This window comes from Polypterus senegalus, chromosome 3 (genome assembly GCF_016835505.1).
Source record: "Polypterus senegalus isolate Bchr_013 chromosome 3, ASM1683550v1, whole genome shotgun sequence".
In the NCBI taxonomy this organism is placed as follows: Eukaryota; Metazoa; Chordata; class Cladistia; order Polypteriformes; family Polypteridae; genus Polypterus; species Polypterus senegalus.
In genome coordinates, this window is record NC_053156.1 from 100840397 (window position 1) to 100857706 (window position 17310).

Below are 17310 nucleotides of genomic sequence, written 5' to 3' on the forward strand. Positions count from 1 at the left end.
TACTGCATTGATTTAATGATTTTGCTTTTAACTTTCAAGACCCTTCACAATTTGTCACTTCTGTATCTCCCTGATCTTCCTTTGACTTCCTCTGTCTTTCTTCCTGCCATTAAATCCCACCTTAAAACACATCTCTCTTTAAGCTTGCGTATTTTGTTTGATGTAAATTTTAGTTGATATGTTTTATTTTAATGTAATAACACTGTTTTTATTATAACTGTAAATTTTAATGTATTTTATATTCCGATTATTGCAATTATTGTGTTTTATAAGGCATCGCCGAATGCCTTGAAAGATGCACCTTGAACCATTCACATTAAATTTCGACCACGAGCTGGCCCCTTTGTAAAGGTGCTATACAGAAATTAAAAGAAGAATTGACGATGGATTTTTAGTTTTTTTTGAAAAACACAAAAAAAAACTGCAAACGATGTTTTCCGCCAAGAAACGCAGGTCGAATGTGCCACGCGCGCCTTTCAGACAATCCGCTGTGTTACTGACCTTGACGTAAGCTGCGGGCGCTTCTTCCACTTCACTGCGATCTGCTAGTCTCGAGAGGCGCAATCGGTTTGCGTTGTTTTAACATATTTTGGACAAAGTCTTGCACTCCTGACATTTGAAATATGATTTCAGAATCCTTGCCGTTGGTACGTATTGCTATTAATTATCTAAGTAAGTTTTAAAAAAATCCATTGATCGAAGGGGTGATGCCAGCTGGAGCGTTATTTTTTGTAAACTGCACCACAGGGAGCGCGAACAGACACAAGACAGAATAACGCCACTGTCACGGTAGCTTAAAAATTGTAAGATGTACATTATAATATATAATTTGTCAAAACGTAATCGAAAGTGAAAATAAAATAGCATTAAGAACGAAAGTGAAAGAAACCGCGTAAGCCTGCGTGCTTAGGCGACATGTATACACTTGAGTAATTCGCTTATTTCGCCAACAGATGTATTTCAGGTACATTTTAAGCGGTACCTCCGTGGATATAAAGAAAGAGTTAGAGGTAAATATAAGTTATAAATGGATGCTAAATATTTAATTTATTTTAGAATCCTCTTGTTCCAGGGCACCGCTGGTTATTCACACAGGGGCTCGCCAGATGGTCATTGTGCCGCTCAATTTCGGGTTGCCCAGTATCTTAACCACCGTGTCACCGCAGGTTTTCGAGAAAAAAAACACGAGAACGTGCCAGATCTGCACAGACGCCTTACGATCTTGGAGTTAGGGCCGTGAGGCAAGAGCAATATCATGATTTTGCCCGTACACTTCTTCATTCTAAAATTTAGAGGGTTAGTTTACATTGTGTCACCATTGTCTTTTTATGCTTTGGAAGAGGGACACTTTGTTCTTGAACTTTAAAGGAAATTTGCCTTCCCGATTGTTACAATGTTAATTAAGTCACTCATCTGAACCTGCTTAATCTAGTGCAGGATACCGCGGGTACACTATCGGCCCCCCATCGTGACAGAAACCAAGCTTGGACAGAATACTAGTATAAGCAAAGTAAGCAAGGGTATGTTCTCACAGCCTCTCTAACACACACACACTCATTCACACTGGGTTGATTTAAAATCACAAATGAACATAAACTGCATGTCCGGTAAGAATTTTATTGTACTGTGTACATTATGTTTTGTGTACACATAATAATAAACTTGAATTTGAGCTGAATATAGGCAAAACACAGGTGTCCCAAAAGGAAAATCCCACAGAAATCCAGAGAGAACATGCAAACTCCACACATTTAGTGCCCTAGCAGGTTTCCAAACCCAGTCCCCTGCAAATACTAAGCAGTTTCAGCACTTTACTGATGCCAACATAAAGTACAAAAAGGAATAATTACATAGGTTTAAAAGTTTTATATCTTGTATTTTCTTTTTAACATTAAGTTATAAACGTATGGCCCAACTCAGTTGTATCTGTCAATACAATGTCATTATGTAATTTGCACAAAACATTGATTAATAATACATTTTAAACTTCACTTAATTTTTTCATTCTTGCGGCACAAATCTTCATATTCCCTATTTAACAAAATCAAGTGATAAATATGATACATTACTGCATAAAAACTGAATACGTAGCTCTGCTTATAGCCCTTTTCCTGTCTGTGAAAACCAGGATGAATTCCAGATTCATCCCACATCAAAAAGTCATGCGGCTTAAGGTTACAGGTGATTCTAAATTGGCTGGATAGAAAAGCAATGGAATGGCACCCAGTCCAGAGATGGTTCCTTCTCTATGCCCTTATGCTGCCACAATAAACATTGACTCCACACAACCCTGTATTGCAGCAGGTAGATATGAAAAATGTAAGGATGGACGGGTTTAATTGACTCAAAGCAATATGCATGTGCACTCCGTCCAAGTCACATACAGTGAATTTTATGTCTATATATTTAGATTACATCCGATGTGACAAGTTCATCTCTGTGAATAAAATATATCTTTACACAAATCAAATTAGGGGCAGGTATATTTATCTACATAAATAATTACCACAAAAGCTAGAATGACAATATTTTCAGTAAAATGCAGTACACTTTTGGGATACTGCACACTCACAATCTGGGGTAAGTTACAATGAAACCTACAAAATGATTAAAGTACATTCCACATCTACTGTATATTTTCATTTGTTTCAGATTTTGTATCACAAGGTTTAGGCAACAGAAATGAGAGTACGGAGTACATCAAGCAAGCTAATTTGTATTTTCTGTTTAATAAAATAAAGTTGCAATAAGTATTTTAATACATTGCAAGCAGTGTCGACTGCTCTAAGACTACAAGGGAAGCTCCGCTTGCTCTACTATGTCAGAAAATAAATGCTCATATATGCACTATCGTATGTATATTGCTAGAACGCGTTCAACTTCATGACTAGCTCGTTCAGAATCAGGTATTTATTGTAAATTGTTTGACGCGATTTTCTTGTCATACATTTCCGTGCAGCACCGCGCGTTAAACCCTCCTGAAGCCCAGCTTCACTGGAACTCTATGGGCAAGCACAGAGGAGCTTTTTCACTGCAGAAAAGCTGGACGGTAATTGGATAAATGCACCAAAATCGTCACTTCGAGCTTCTCTGGGATTGAATGGAGCAGTGGGCGGCCAGGACGCTGGACTGCTGCATGATGATTGGATGAGCTGTTTAAAGGGCGGAACCCCTTTTTTGATTGACAGCATGTCTTAAATATACACCAGCACTATACAGTAGAGATTCGAGTTCAGTCCCATGCGGATTTTCAGGTGAAGTTGTACGACAAACAGCTGCACTCTGTATTGTTTGCTGGTGATATAAACCATTTTTGTTTATACAAATCATTCTTTAAATAATAATAAAAAAAATATTATAGCGTTCTTGACTTTGCTCCTTGTTTCAGCATTGTAAAGTTAGTTCGTTTATATAATTAAAGTAGCTCGTGGAAGGGGAAACTAGCCAGCTAGCAAGCTGTGCATAATGGCAGACGGTGCTAATATTGTTGACCTGCTTTTGGCAAAACCATTTAGTAGTCATCCTTACGAGGAGAGACTCAGAATTAAACGGCAGGGCAGACCAACGCCTAAGATTGATCTGGTGCAAAAATCAGGAAAAATTAACAGGTCTTATCAGCTCTCCTGGTATGACAAGGTGAACTGGCTGACTGAAAGTGCTGTGACAAAGAAAATGTACTGGGCCATGCCTCTTGACGAAACCTTCTCAGGGAATGGGATGTGTTTGGCCAAACATGGGTTTTGGGGATCTGGGTAACTTGGACAGGGCATACAAAAGGCATGAAAAGTGCAAAGAACATGTGAGTTCATGTGCAAGGTTAAGTTGTCTGGGCAGGGTCAGGGTTGAACATGCAATCAATGAAGGTCTTCACATTCAGGTCGCAAAACATAATGAAACAGTAAAAAAAAAAAAATAGGGCCTTCCTAAACCGCCTAATTGATGTGACTTCCTTGCTTGGCTGTCAGGAGCTGGCATTCAGGGGGCATGATGAGAGTAGTGAATCAGCAAATAAGGGGAATTACAGGGAATTTACAGAAACATTAGCTAAATATGACTCTGTCTTGGCCACACAATTTAAGTCATCAGCTGTGTTTTCTGGTATGTCCCACTCAATCCAAAATGACTTGATCTCTGCTCTTGCAGCCACTGTTTTTGATCATATAAAAGCTGATATTCAGACTGCTCCTTTTTTTGCATGGCAGGTGGATAAAGAAACTTACATATCTTGCCATGCCCAACTGTCTGTCATTGTTAGATATATGGCTAGTGCAGGTAAAATTCAAGAGTGCTTCATTGGATTTTTGGATGTGTCAGGGGGTCGAGATGCTCAGTTTGTGTTTGAAGTTTTAAACGAGAACATGCAGGGCTACAGTTTTAAAGAAAAACGTGTGGCACAAACCTACGATGGGGCTGCTGTCTTTGCTTCATCTTTCAATGGCCTACAGGCCAAAGTTAAAGTAATAGCCCCAAGTGAAGTGATTGTGCATTGCTATGCACACAGACTGAACCTGGTGTTGTCCCAGGGTGCTAAATGCTTGCCTGAGTCAAAAATATTTTTTGCATCTCTCTCTGGGTTCACCACATTTTTTTCAAAGTCCACAAAAAGGATGTCTTTTCTTGAGTCTGCAGGGTCTTCAAGATTGCCCAGAAACGCTCCTACTCGATGGAATTTCACATCACGGACAGTGAGCACTGTGGCAAACAATTATGATGGCCTCCTGCAGACCTTTGACAAGATTACCCAGGATGAGAGCATGGATGATAACACATTAGATGCTGTCAAAGGCTTCATGAAACTGGAGGATTTTGAGTTTCTGTTCATGTTGTACACATATGAACAAATATTCTCTGAGAAAGATGTTGTCTTTGATATTGTCCAGCAAAGGGCTATGGATGTTCTTTACTGCAAAAAAAGAATTGGGTCTCTCTTTGCTTTTGTCAAGGAGAAGAGGTCAGAGGAGGCTTATCAAGCAGTTTATGCAAAAGCAGCAAATCTCACATCAGACCCTTGAGATGAACCTATTAGAAAGCGCCGTCTGTCACAATTACAGGATCCCCAGGACCGCTACAGAAATTTGTACATGGCCATCCTAGACAATCTCATGGAGCAGATTTCTCAGTGCTTTTCAAATTTGGCAAGCATGAGCTTCTTAGAATTAGTCAATCCAGGGAAATCAGCAGGTGTAGAGAGGAGCTTCTCCTGTTTAAAACAGGTCAAGTCATACACCTGCAACACGATGGGCCAAGATCGTTTGAGCAACCTTGCTCTCCTGGCCATTGAGAGGAAACTGGTTAAGTCCCTGGAAAAGACGGCCAATTGGTACGACAGGGTCACAGACCATTTTCTGTAAAAGGAACGGAGGGCAGAATTTACGTACAAATAACATAATTATTTTTATGATGAAGGCCTAATATGAGCTTCCCCTGTTTCAAAAGCTAGCAGCCGCCACTGATTGCAGGATATTGCAGTCCCGGGAAAGCCCGGTTGGTTCCCATGGGGTCTACCAGGGGGAGCTGTGTGACTTGGGAATCCCTACATCGTAGGGCTCCAACTTCACCCAGAAGTGCCTTGGAGCCACAGATTCATATCACTGAAAGCACGCCCCAGAGATTGGAATAAAAAGGGGCTGCCTGCTACAACTAAAGGAGCCAGAGTTGGAAAGAAGGAGGACAACACTTGTGTGGAGGAGTGGAGGCAGTGAAAAAGAGTGAGAGAGAGAAGACAGAGAGAAGACAAAGCATTGCTGTGTGTTTGCTGTTTGGTGGTTGTATTGTGCTTGGTGCTGTGGGAAACAATTACAAAGAAGGGTTTCCCATGAATAAACACCCTTTTGTGCTTTTACACTTGTGTCTGAGCCTTTTTGTCGGGTGTATTGTACATAGTACAATAAAATTCTTGCTTGCATGTCTTCTCAGTATTGTAAGAGTAATTTGATACCAACAGAAAGTCAAACAGAAAAAATGAATAGAGTGCAGATTATATATAGGGTTTTATGCAATATACAAACAATATCTACAAAAACATGTTAATTTGACTGACTGTTCAGTAAGCTTACATTTATGTTATTAAGACCAATGCGAAGAACACAAAAGATATGAAAATTTGTCAAGAGGATAACCAAAAGGTACAAGGAATTTAGCTGAATATCATAGAGTCCAAAGGGGAAAGGTAAGAAAGTATTTCAGTTTAGGTTTGCTATTTTCAGACACTGCAAGGTGAAAAAAAGAGATTAAGGCCATAGTCCCAAAGTCTTAAAATACATTCTGCAAGAAGTTCAGGAAAATCCCTAGGGTGTGTTCACTCTGCAATGGGCTGGTGCCCCATCCAGGGGTTGTTCCTTTCTTGTTTGCTGTGGTTGATCAAGCAGACATCAGCACTTCCCAAAACAACCTGATTGTGTCCTTCATATGTTTTCTGCTTTCCCTAACCTGACTTACAGCTGTCATTTATCAATCTCCCTGGTAGTCTCTCTCTCTCTCTTAGTTGAATTGCATGGATTTGTATTACATTTGGCACAAATAACCTTCTTGCTACAATGATGTATTTATTTTTTTAGCTACAGGAACCATTACTAATAGGAACAGATGATTCTGATGATGTCTTAGAAAAGAGACGGATCTCAAGCGACCTGAGGTTTGCCCTGAAGACTTATTCACCAGTGATCTATAAATCAGCATCACCTTGCACATCAAGCATGCTGAAATCTATTGTGCTGGGCTCTAACCACATGAACCATGTTATATGTCAGGTACAAGATTCAATTGTAGAAGGCTGTTTAGGCATGTGTAAGCATTTTACAATGAGACTTTTGAATACCAGAAGCTGTTCCACTTATGATGACCAACCATCCTGGTTTTCCTGAGACGGTAATAGTTTCAAACTACAGACAAAGCTTGTAAAAATGAGGCAAAGTCTTGGTCTTAAAAAACAGTACCTTACTTCTTATATAAAGACACATTTTCTGTTTAAATTCTTGAAGGGCCACCTGAACTCCTCTTAATACATTCAAGTGGATGTCTTTTTATATGCAATGCTCCTAGCAAAATATTTCCTTTCTTCAAAATCCATCTACATTAAGTCTTGGTTTGGCATTGAATATATCTGGTCATTATTAAGGTGGAGCTGTTCATGAGTATTGTAGCATTAACTTAGGGAAAAGTGTGGTCCCTGCCTGACTTGTCTCAGCATTACTTGCTTCAGAAGGTGATAATCCTAAATTGCACCTATTTGAGTTTAAGCCCTTGTAGCTAAACTTACTATACCCTCATATTGTATGCTTGTGTTTGTTTGGACCCTCCCTGGAATAATGGGCTTAAAAATGTGAAAATACTGTAAATGGCTAGTTGCTTGGCTGTTTTTGGCATGCAACACATTTTAAGTTATGTTGTTCAGCCCATAGTCTGGCACAGGCATGTAGCAGCAGATGTGATTAACATAAAATGGTGCTTGCCTTCTGTTTATTAATATCTCTCTAATGTGTATCATATTCTAGCTGTCGGATGAATGCGGTGAGCCGGCAGAGACCTTTTGGAAAAAGGCCACAATGATTCTGGAGGAGATGGCTGACAATCTTCATCTTAGTGCCATTAGATTTTTGGCATTTATACTGAGCAAAGTTTTCAAAAGAGTCTTCCGGAGAATAAAAGTTAATAGGGAAGGCATTGAAAGGGTAAGATGTATGATCAACTGATTTTAAAATGGATTTATAAAATCAGTCACTCTATTGTGCTCACTGTTGTTTCTTTAAAGTATTGATGCATAATGTTTTAGTTAAAAGTGGACCCACATCATCTTTTTTAAAGTTTTAAAGTAACATCTTTATTTTTTTCATTTTGAGAAATTATTTTTATTTAGTATGCATTCTTTCCTCATTTCTAAGAACAGATTAATTGATTTTACAGGCCTTGTTTCTTACTCAATATATAAGGAGTAATTCTGTTTTCTATTAATATCTTTAGTTAAAAAAGGCCTTGAGCGATAACCCTGTGGTCCTTCTTCCCAATCACCGCAGTTATATGGACTTTCTCATCTTGTCATTTGTCTTCTACACATATGACTTAAATATACCAGTAATTGCAGCAGGAGGTAAGTATTTAAAGTGTTGATGGAATGTAGGCATGTAAACTCATTAAAGCCATTATAGTTCAGAAAATAATGGGTTTAAGCACCTTATATATTGATAAAGATTCTAAAATACAAGCGTAGACAGCATGGCCAAAAATCAATATTACAGTATAATTAAAATTCTAATGGTTTTGGTAAATACTGGCATACTATTCTGTATTTATATATACTTTTCAACTGAAACATATTTTTCTAGCAAATAATAAATATATAAATGATTCATTATGTACATAGGTGTGCCTCTTATCCATCAAAACATTTGAACATTCACTCACTTACACAAGCCACCACCAAAGACAAACAGGACATGAAGCACATTTTCCTCATCCCTCTTTCTTTTTCAAATCTCTGGCTTTAAACTTACATATTTTGTCTTCTTCTTTCGGCTACTTTGCCAAATTGTCTTAATCCAAGCATTGAGATTTCAATCAGGTTCATCCACAAATTACTCTGGGTAATATTCTTCAAGGTCACTTATTACACACAGTTCACATACAAATCTGTACACAAAGACTTTTCCTTAGGATACTATTTCACTTGCATAAAATCACATTTCCCATTTCTATTTACATGCACAATTTTGCACATTTCGTGATTAGATTATTTTAAATTTAAATTTGTCAGCATATGCCCAGGATTTGTTCCTGCCTTGCACCCTGTGCGGGCTGGGATTGGCTCTGGCAGACCCTGTGTTAGGATATAGCGGGTTGGAAAATGACCGACTGACTGACTAATTTTGACATACTAGTGAAATGTTGTTTTTTTTTTCAAAATCCATAACACAAGAAGAATTTCATCCTGTATACTATATCAACCAGTATATCACCTGCATCAGCCACAATAAGAAATCCTATTACAGTTTTTTCACTCCTTTTATTTTTAGTATTATTGTTAAAACCTGGATTTAACTCTTATCTTTTGAGACATGCACTTTTTTCCTTTAGTTTAATTTCCTTTCTATTAGTAATTTTTTATTCAGCAATCATTAAGGAATCAGCATAGATACAATCAGGCTGCAGCAAGTAGCATTGGGGCTTCATGTCTCCTCTCATCGTATTAGTTGAGTGTCCAGATTTAACTGATTATACAGCCTTTGTGGCAGTGCCGTGAGAGGAGATTTGCTGGTGACACTGATTAAATGTAGATCCTGTAACTTTAAATGGGGAGAAACAAGGTCAGCTACTAAGGTTTGGATATCAACCAGGCAAAAACAGAAACAAATGTGCAGATAGTAAAGTAAAAAATAAATAAATAGAATAAAGCTGAAGCAAACAATGGCAAAAGGGCAAGGCAAATGTTGAGGTGAAGAAACAATAGAAGAACAAGGCACAAAAAAACTGACACTTTTTAAACTCCTTGAAGAACAAGTTGCATGTGCCTGCACACCACAAAAATATTAAAGGCTTCATCTTACTGTTCAGTAATTTTGTTGTAGGTTCAGTTAGTTGGTAAAAGTATGATAAATTGTGCAATTAAAGGTTTAATTACAAGCAGTCAGAACATTTGAAAGTGTTTTTTATTCACCTTTATACCCTTAGGAAAAGAGTATAAACTATTTAACAGTAAAAATAAGGTACATGTCTTCTACATACTGTGATTTGCCCCATGTCAATGCAGAGAGAACTGTGTAAATTCATTTGAAGTTGATTTGAATAAGATCAATAGATTTTTTTTCAAATACAGAAGTGTCATTCAAAGTGTTTGAACGTACTTACTTTGGTGCCAGGCATTCAGCTTTGTGTTCATTTTGTCCTTCGCTAATTCCTCCAGATTGGTGAGAGTGTGTCCCATAACTGAACCTGCCCTCTTTTTTAGCTTTTTGATTTGGTATGGCTCTTTTGAAGTGATGTTACTGGCAAAGCCGCAGCATAGAATATCTCACTGGTCATCACAGAGTTGTTGAACATGTACTGAAAATGGTGTCACTGCCCACATTAAAGGATGGAAGTCTCCTAAGAAAAAAAGAGTCTGCTCTGCCCTTTCCTATATAGTTCATTTTTGTTACAAGACTAGTCCTTCCTGTCATTAATATAGACAGAACCCCAAGTACTTGTAGCAGAGCACCACCAGTTGAACATATAACTTGTAATAAGAATTCCAATGAACTCTTGGTGATGAAAAAATTAAAAGAAATGATGTGGACTTTAATTAAAATGTTTATACATTTTACTGTTTTATCTATTATTATTTAACATCATCCTTTCTGAATAATTTATTCTTTTAGACATGGTAATGTTATTCAATTATACATCCACAAAATGTTTTTATGTAGTATTTTAAATGTTATAAATGTTGATCATAACATGTTAAAAATGTGTACTCACTGTTCTGATATTTTTCTTTCTTCTTGAGTAGGCTGATACATTCTCTGTGTTTTCATTGAATTAATTTTTGTGCAGTAGCTTGATTGTCTGTTCAAGATGGATATCCTGCTTCCAGATTACTTCAATTAACACATATTTTCTCATCTTGTCATTTACCTGCTTTTAACTCACCTGCAATTGTAGCTCAAGGTAAGTCCTTACATGGTTATTGTTGTGTTATACTTTACATACTGTAAGTAAAATCATTACTAAGGTTATATATGATGAAAGTGTGTTTCTGCTGTGCAGTTTAAGAATGAAGACGTAATAAGGAGAAAAAAGTAATTTTCAGTACCTTCAATACTAAAATGAATTCATAGTTATCTCTTTAGTTACTGCTGTCAAAACATATATTTTTCCACCCTACAGTCATGACCAAAATTTTAAGAATGACACAAATATTAATTTTCACAAAGTTTGCTGCCTCAGTTTTTATGGTGGCAATTTGTATATACTCCAGAGAAGAGTGACCAGATGAATTCCAATTAATTACAAAGTCCCTCTTTGCCAGGAAAACAAACTTAATCCCCCCCAAAAAAAACCATTTCCACTGCATTTCAGCCCTGCCATAAAAGGACCATCATTGCTTTGCACAAAAAGGGCTTCACAGGCAAGGGTATTGCTGCTAGTAAGATTGCACCTAACTCAACCATTTATCGGATCATCAAGAACTTCAAGGAGAGAGGTTCAATTGTTGTGAAGAAGGCTTCAGGGCACCCAGGAAAGTCCAGCAAGTGCCAGGACCATCTTCTAAAGTTGATTCATCTGTAGGGCACCATCAGTGCAAAGCTTGCTCAGCAATGGCAGTAGGCAGGTATGAGTGCATCTGCACACACAGTGAGGTGAAGACTTTTGGAGGATGGCCTGGTGTCAAGAAGGGCCGCAAAGAAGCCACTTCTCTCCAAGAAAAACATCAGGGACAGACAGACTGTTATTCTGCAAAAGGTACAGGGATAATACTGCTGAGGACTGGGGTAGAGTCATTTTCTCTGATGAATCACCTTTCCGATTGTTTGGGGCATCCAGAAAAAAGATTGTCCATAGAAGAAAAGTTGAGCGCTACCATCAGTCCTGTGTCATCAAAGCATCCTGAGACCATTCATGTGTGGGGTTGCTTCTCAGCCAAAGGAGTGGGTTCACTCACAATTTTGCCTCAGAACACAACCATGAATAAAGAATGGTACCAAAACATCCTCCAAGAGCAACTTTTCTCAACCATCCAAGAACACTTTGGTGATGAACAATGCCTTTTCCAGCATGATGAAGCACCATCCCATAAGGCAAAGTGATACCTAAGTGACTTGGGGAACAAAAAATCAAATATTTGGGTCCATGGCTAGGAAACTCCCCAGACGTTAATTCAATTGAGAACTTGTTGTCAATCCACAAAAGGTGGACAAACAAAAACCCACAAATTCTGATGAACTCCAAGCATTATTTATGTTAGGTAGATTGTCCAGAGGGGACTGGGCAGTCTCGTGGTCTGGAACCCCTACAGATTTTATTTTTTTTATCCAGCTTTTGGAGTTTTTTTTGTTTTTTCTGTCCACCCTGGCCATCGGACCTTATTTATTCTATGTTAATTAATGTTGACTTATGTTTATTTTTTATTGTGTCTTCTATTTTTCTATTCCTTTTGTAAAGCACTTTGAGCTACATTTTTTGTATGTAAATGTGCTATATAAATAAATGTTGATTGATTGATTGATTGATTTGTGCAAGAATGGGCTGCCATTGGTCAGGATTTGGCCCAGAAGTTGATTGACAGCATACCAGAGCAAATTGGAGAGGTTTTGAAAGAAGGGCTAACACTGCAAAGAATTTACTCTTTGCATAAACTTAATGTAATTGTTAATAAAAGCCTTTGAAACTTATGAAGTGCTTGTAATTATACTTCAGCATACCATAGAAACATCTGACAAAAAGATCTAAAAACATTTAAGCAGCAAACATTGTGAAAACCAATATTTGTGTCATTCTCAAAACTTTTGGCCACAACTATTCTTAAACCATATCAGGGTCATGAGGGTCAGGTGCCTATCCCTACAGCACTGAATATATGGCAGTAATCTGTCCTGAATAGGAGACATTATTGCACATGTTCTCAAGCTCTTTCACTGGAAGCCAGTTTAGAAAGTAATTAAAAAATCAGCAGTCAGCTTGTACCAAATAGATGCGACTCACACTGGATCTTTAACATTTCAACATTTAACCTTTTAGATGAGATAAGAAAATCCATTTAACTGGAGAAAAACAGAACGACACAGAGGGAACACAAAGAAGTCTTCTTAGACCCAGTAGCTGTAAAGCAGCAGTAGTAACTACTACACCATCATATCACAGAGATCATGCAAGACAGATTTTCTAGGTATACAGTATAAAACATGTGTTGTCATTATACTAAAGTATCTGTGTACTTATCTCTCTATTAGAGTATAACGTTTTGAGACTATGTTTGCAAAATGGCAAATTACAGTTAGCAGAATGATTATAAAAATAATAAAGAAAGCATGGCATGAAAATAGCAGGTTAGAATGTTCTTGTCTGTTTTACTTCCTCTATCCATTTTTTTTAACAATACGTTGATATCATTTTGTTTTCATAGTGTGCGTTCACTGTTTTCATATTCATATTTTATTTTCTTTTTAGAATGTATGGTTGTCTTACTTCTAATTATTTAGCTAGAAAACTCAACACCGTCTAGTTTTTAAGTGGGTAGATTCTAAAGCAAATTACTACCGGTTCTGTTGTCATCTCTGATTCACTGCATTATCTTGTCACGTTTTCTGTTGGTGCTTGAATTTTAAAAATATTATTGAAACCATTGTAATACAGAGCTGTGTGTGTAAAGCACTATGGGTTGGTGTTTATTATACAGAGGACTATATAAAATAAAGGTGGTTTGTTTGTCAGTAATTGAGGATGATTATCTTCAACTTAACTGAGAAATACTTTACAAATTTTGATCTCTTAAAAGTTTTTCATTTTCTAGGGGACAATATCATTTGTTACCAATCAATTAATTAATTGAAGAAGATGGTGTCAGTTTTTCAGTTGTGTGGCAGCATGGTTTTGTTATGAATATTTTGTTGTTATTTTTTTTTGTTTCTGATTCATTCTACATTGTACTCTTTGTCTTTTATTTCATGACTGTGATTTCATTGTGTTGCCACTTTGGGTGTGTTTTCATTGTTAGAATTGGTATTAGTTATTATTAGTTAAATTTTAGTCAGATTCCTGATCAAGAAGTTAATAAGCTTATGTTCCTAGCTTGTATCATTGTATCTGGGGGTAGTCATGTTAGAATAATTCTTTATTATTGCATTTCCAGGTCTTCTAGGAATAAAAATACTAAGTACAATCTTACGACGGTCTGGTGCATTCTACATTCGGCGTGAAATTGGAACCAACAAGCTATACTGGGCAGTGCTATCAGAATATATTAAAACAATGTTGCGGGTAATTATCATTTGCTCTTTGAGATGGAAATCTATGACAAACATTAAAAATTAATATGAATGTAAAAGTAAGTTGTACCCCAAGGATACAGGTTAGAGGCCCTTTGTATTTGATTCTTTATTGAAAAAGTGTGCAGGTGCAAGGGCAGGATGTGTCTGAAGTTAGTGGGTCTAATGACCTTATTGACCCCCCGCCACCCTCACCCTCCAGAAAGGGAATACTTCAGCAGCGCACAGTTTAAAGCAAAACCTGCAACTTGAAGTTGAACCCTGGAACCTATTTTAATTGGAGATTTCAAGTACAGTACTTCCTCAGAAACATCTCTTCTAGGATTTGTGGGCTGTACTGTATGGGCTCTTGCGTGGATGTAAATAGTGAAATATGTTACCATCCTTTAAGGGGGGGAACAGGGGCAATCACTTTACATAAATATATATTTTTTGTGCACTTTTATGAATTTAGTTCTGTTGCTTATTTCCTTTTCTTCCTTTGTTTTCTACACCTTTCTTCAACATACTAGTGAGCAGTGTCCTGTTTCATTCAGTGGTCACATGGATGGGTATAATTCGGCATTCAATAATGAAAAATACTTTTAGCTAAGAATTCATAAACTCTTTGTTTATATATGTGGCATACAAGGCATACAAGTAATTTTGTTCCTGCCTTGTGCCTGATGCTACTAAGATAGGCCCTGGCTCCTTACCAAGATGATATAAGCTGAATGGATGGATGAATGTGAAGATCTAACTATTCCTTGTCTTTGAGAATTTTTTTGCTCATCTTTGACTGTTTTAGACACTGAAATATATATATTTTTTCATTATCTCTAGATGGGATATGCACCAATTGAGTTCTACGTAGAAGGGTCGAAAAGCCGCAGTTTTAAATCACTTTTGCCAAAATTAGGTGAGTATTATAGTACTCAATAATGATAGGAAGACAGTTTAATCCTCATATGCATTTAAGATAGATATTTTTTAAGTTTTAATCCTAATATGTATTTAAACTGTCCGTAAATATTTGGACAGAGACAACTTTTTTCTAATTTTGGTTCTATACATTCCCACAATGAATTTTAAAGGAAACAACTCAGATGCAGTTGAAGTGCAGACTTTCAGCTTTAATTCAGTGGGTTGAAAAAAAAGATTGCATAAAAATGTGAGGCAACTAAAGCATTTTTTTAACACAATTTCTTCATTTCTGGGGCTCAAAGGTAACTGGACAAATTAAATAACTGGAAATAAAATGTTCATTTCTAATACTTGGTTGAAAACCCTTTGCTGGCAATGACAGCCTGAAGTCTTGAACTCATGGACATCACCAGATGCTGGGTTTCCTCCTTTTTAATGCTCTGCCAGGCCTTTACTGCAGCGGCTTTCAGTTGCTGTTTGTTTGTGGGCCTTTCTGTCCAAGTTTAGTCTTCAACAAGTGAAATGCATGCTCAGTTGGGTTAAGATCAGGTGACTGACTTGGCCATTCAAGAATTTTCCACTTCTTTGCTTTAATTAACCCCTGGGTTGCTTTGGCTGTATGTTTTGGGTCATTGTCCATCTGTATCATGAAACACCGCCCAATCAATTTGACTGCATTTAGCTGGATTTGAGCAGACAGTATGTCTCTGAACACCTCAGAATTCATTCGGCTGCTTCTGTCCTGTGTCACATCATCAATAAACACTAGTGTCCCAGTGCCACTGGCAGCCATGCACGCCCAAGCCATCACACTGCCTCCACCGTGTTTTACAGATGATGTGGTATGCTTTGGATAATGAGCTGTTCCACGCCTTCTCCATACTTTTTCTTGCCATCATTCTGGTAGAGGTTGATCTTGGTTTCATATGTCCAAAGAATGTTCTTCCAGAACTGTGCTGGCTTTTTTAGATGTTCTTTAGCAAAGTCCAATCTAGCCTTTCTATTCTTGAGGCTTATGAGTGGCTTGCACCTTGCAGTGCACCCTCTGTATTTACGTTCATGCAGTCTTCTTTTATGGTAGACTTGGATATCGATACGCCTACCCCCTGGAGAGTGTTGTTCACTTGGTTGGCTGTTGTGAAGGGGTTTCTCTTCACCATGGAAATGATTCTGCGATCATCCACCACTGTTGTCTTCCGTGGATGTCCAGGTCTTTTTTTGAGTTCACCAGTGCTTGCTTTCTTTCTCAGGATGTACCAAACTGTAGATTTTGCCACTCGTAATATTGTAGCAATTTCTTGGATGGGTTTTTTCTGTTTTCGCAGCTTAAGGATGGCTTCTTTCACCTGCATAGAGAGTTCCTTTGACCGCATGTTGTCTGTTCACAGCAAAATCTTCTACATGCAAGCACCACACCTCAAATCAACTCCAGGCCTTTTATCTGATTAATTGATAATGACATAATGACGGACTTGCCCACACCTGCCCATGAAATAGCCTTTGAGTCAATTGTCCAATTACTTTTGAGCCCCTGAAATGAAGGGGTTGTGTTAAAAAATGCTTTAGTTGCCTCACATTTTTATGCAATTGTTTTGTTCAACCCACTGAATTAAAGCTGAAAGTCTTCACTTCAACTGCATCTGAGTTGTTTCATTTAAAATTCATTGTGGTAATGTACAGAACCAAAATTAGAAAAAAGTTGTCTCTATCCAAATATTTATGGACCTAAATGTATGTGTATGTTCATGTAGAGTGATTAGCTAATGAAATTATCAGACATAAATGACATAACAAAGGCTGCTGAGGCTGAGTTTTAATAATTTACTTAATGTGACTAATGGTTGGTGTATCCTGTAGAACTGGTAATGGTGCTGATGAATGAACTATACTTAAGCAACTTTATAAGAGGGTTCATCTGAAGGTTTTCTCACTTTATGTTTCTATTTGTGACATTTGCCTTTGGTATGTACTGTTTAAGGAAGCAGCCAACTGAGGATCTGTAAGGTGCCAGTTACAGACTCTGATGTACTTGTGCAGTTTTCTTTTTGCTGTCTTCTCTCAAGACAGTAAAATACACCTTTGCATGAAAACTTCAGATTCTTGGCCAACTGATGCATGGAATAACCTTCATTTCACAAAACAACAAGAGACTGATGTGTTTCTTGACAAAGCAGTTCCATTTTGGCCATTTTAGAATCTAGAATTTTACAATAGGAATGCTGGTATATTTCAACCCAAGGAATAAAAATGACTTTTTTAACAGAATGAAAGGTTTCAGCTGTGGTAACACAATTAAAATGTTTACTATAAGTAAAATTTAAACCTGATTTATTAAGGATGAACTAAGAGAGTTTACCATTAGAACACTGGAGTAATGGCTGCTGAAATGGTGTAATGGCTGCTGAAAATGGGTTTTTGCAAACACATGTAAATAATAAAGTATAAATCAGTC

At 37.4% G+C, this 17310-nt stretch overlaps 1 protein-coding gene across 1 annotated transcript in view; it reads left to right on the forward strand.

Moving 5' to 3' along the window:
- The first annotated feature begins 476 nt into the window (after positions 1–476).
- LOC120525420 (dihydroxyacetone phosphate acyltransferase-like) overlaps positions 477–17310 on the forward strand; it is a 38078-nt gene continuing 21244 nt past the window's right edge. Inside the window, exons 1-7 of the mRNA XM_039747679.1 lie at positions 477–647; positions 6558–6749; positions 7494–7670; positions 7960–8086; positions 10633–10638; positions 13820–13947; positions 14778–14853. Coding sequence (XP_039603613.1) covers positions 624–647; positions 6558–6749; positions 7494–7670; positions 7960–8086; positions 10633–10638; positions 13820–13947; positions 14778–14853 — 730 coding nt within the window. The 5' untranslated portion in view covers positions 477–623. The remainder of the gene's footprint in view (positions 648–6557; positions 6750–7493; positions 7671–7959; positions 8087–10632; positions 10639–13819; positions 13948–14777; positions 14854–17310) is intronic.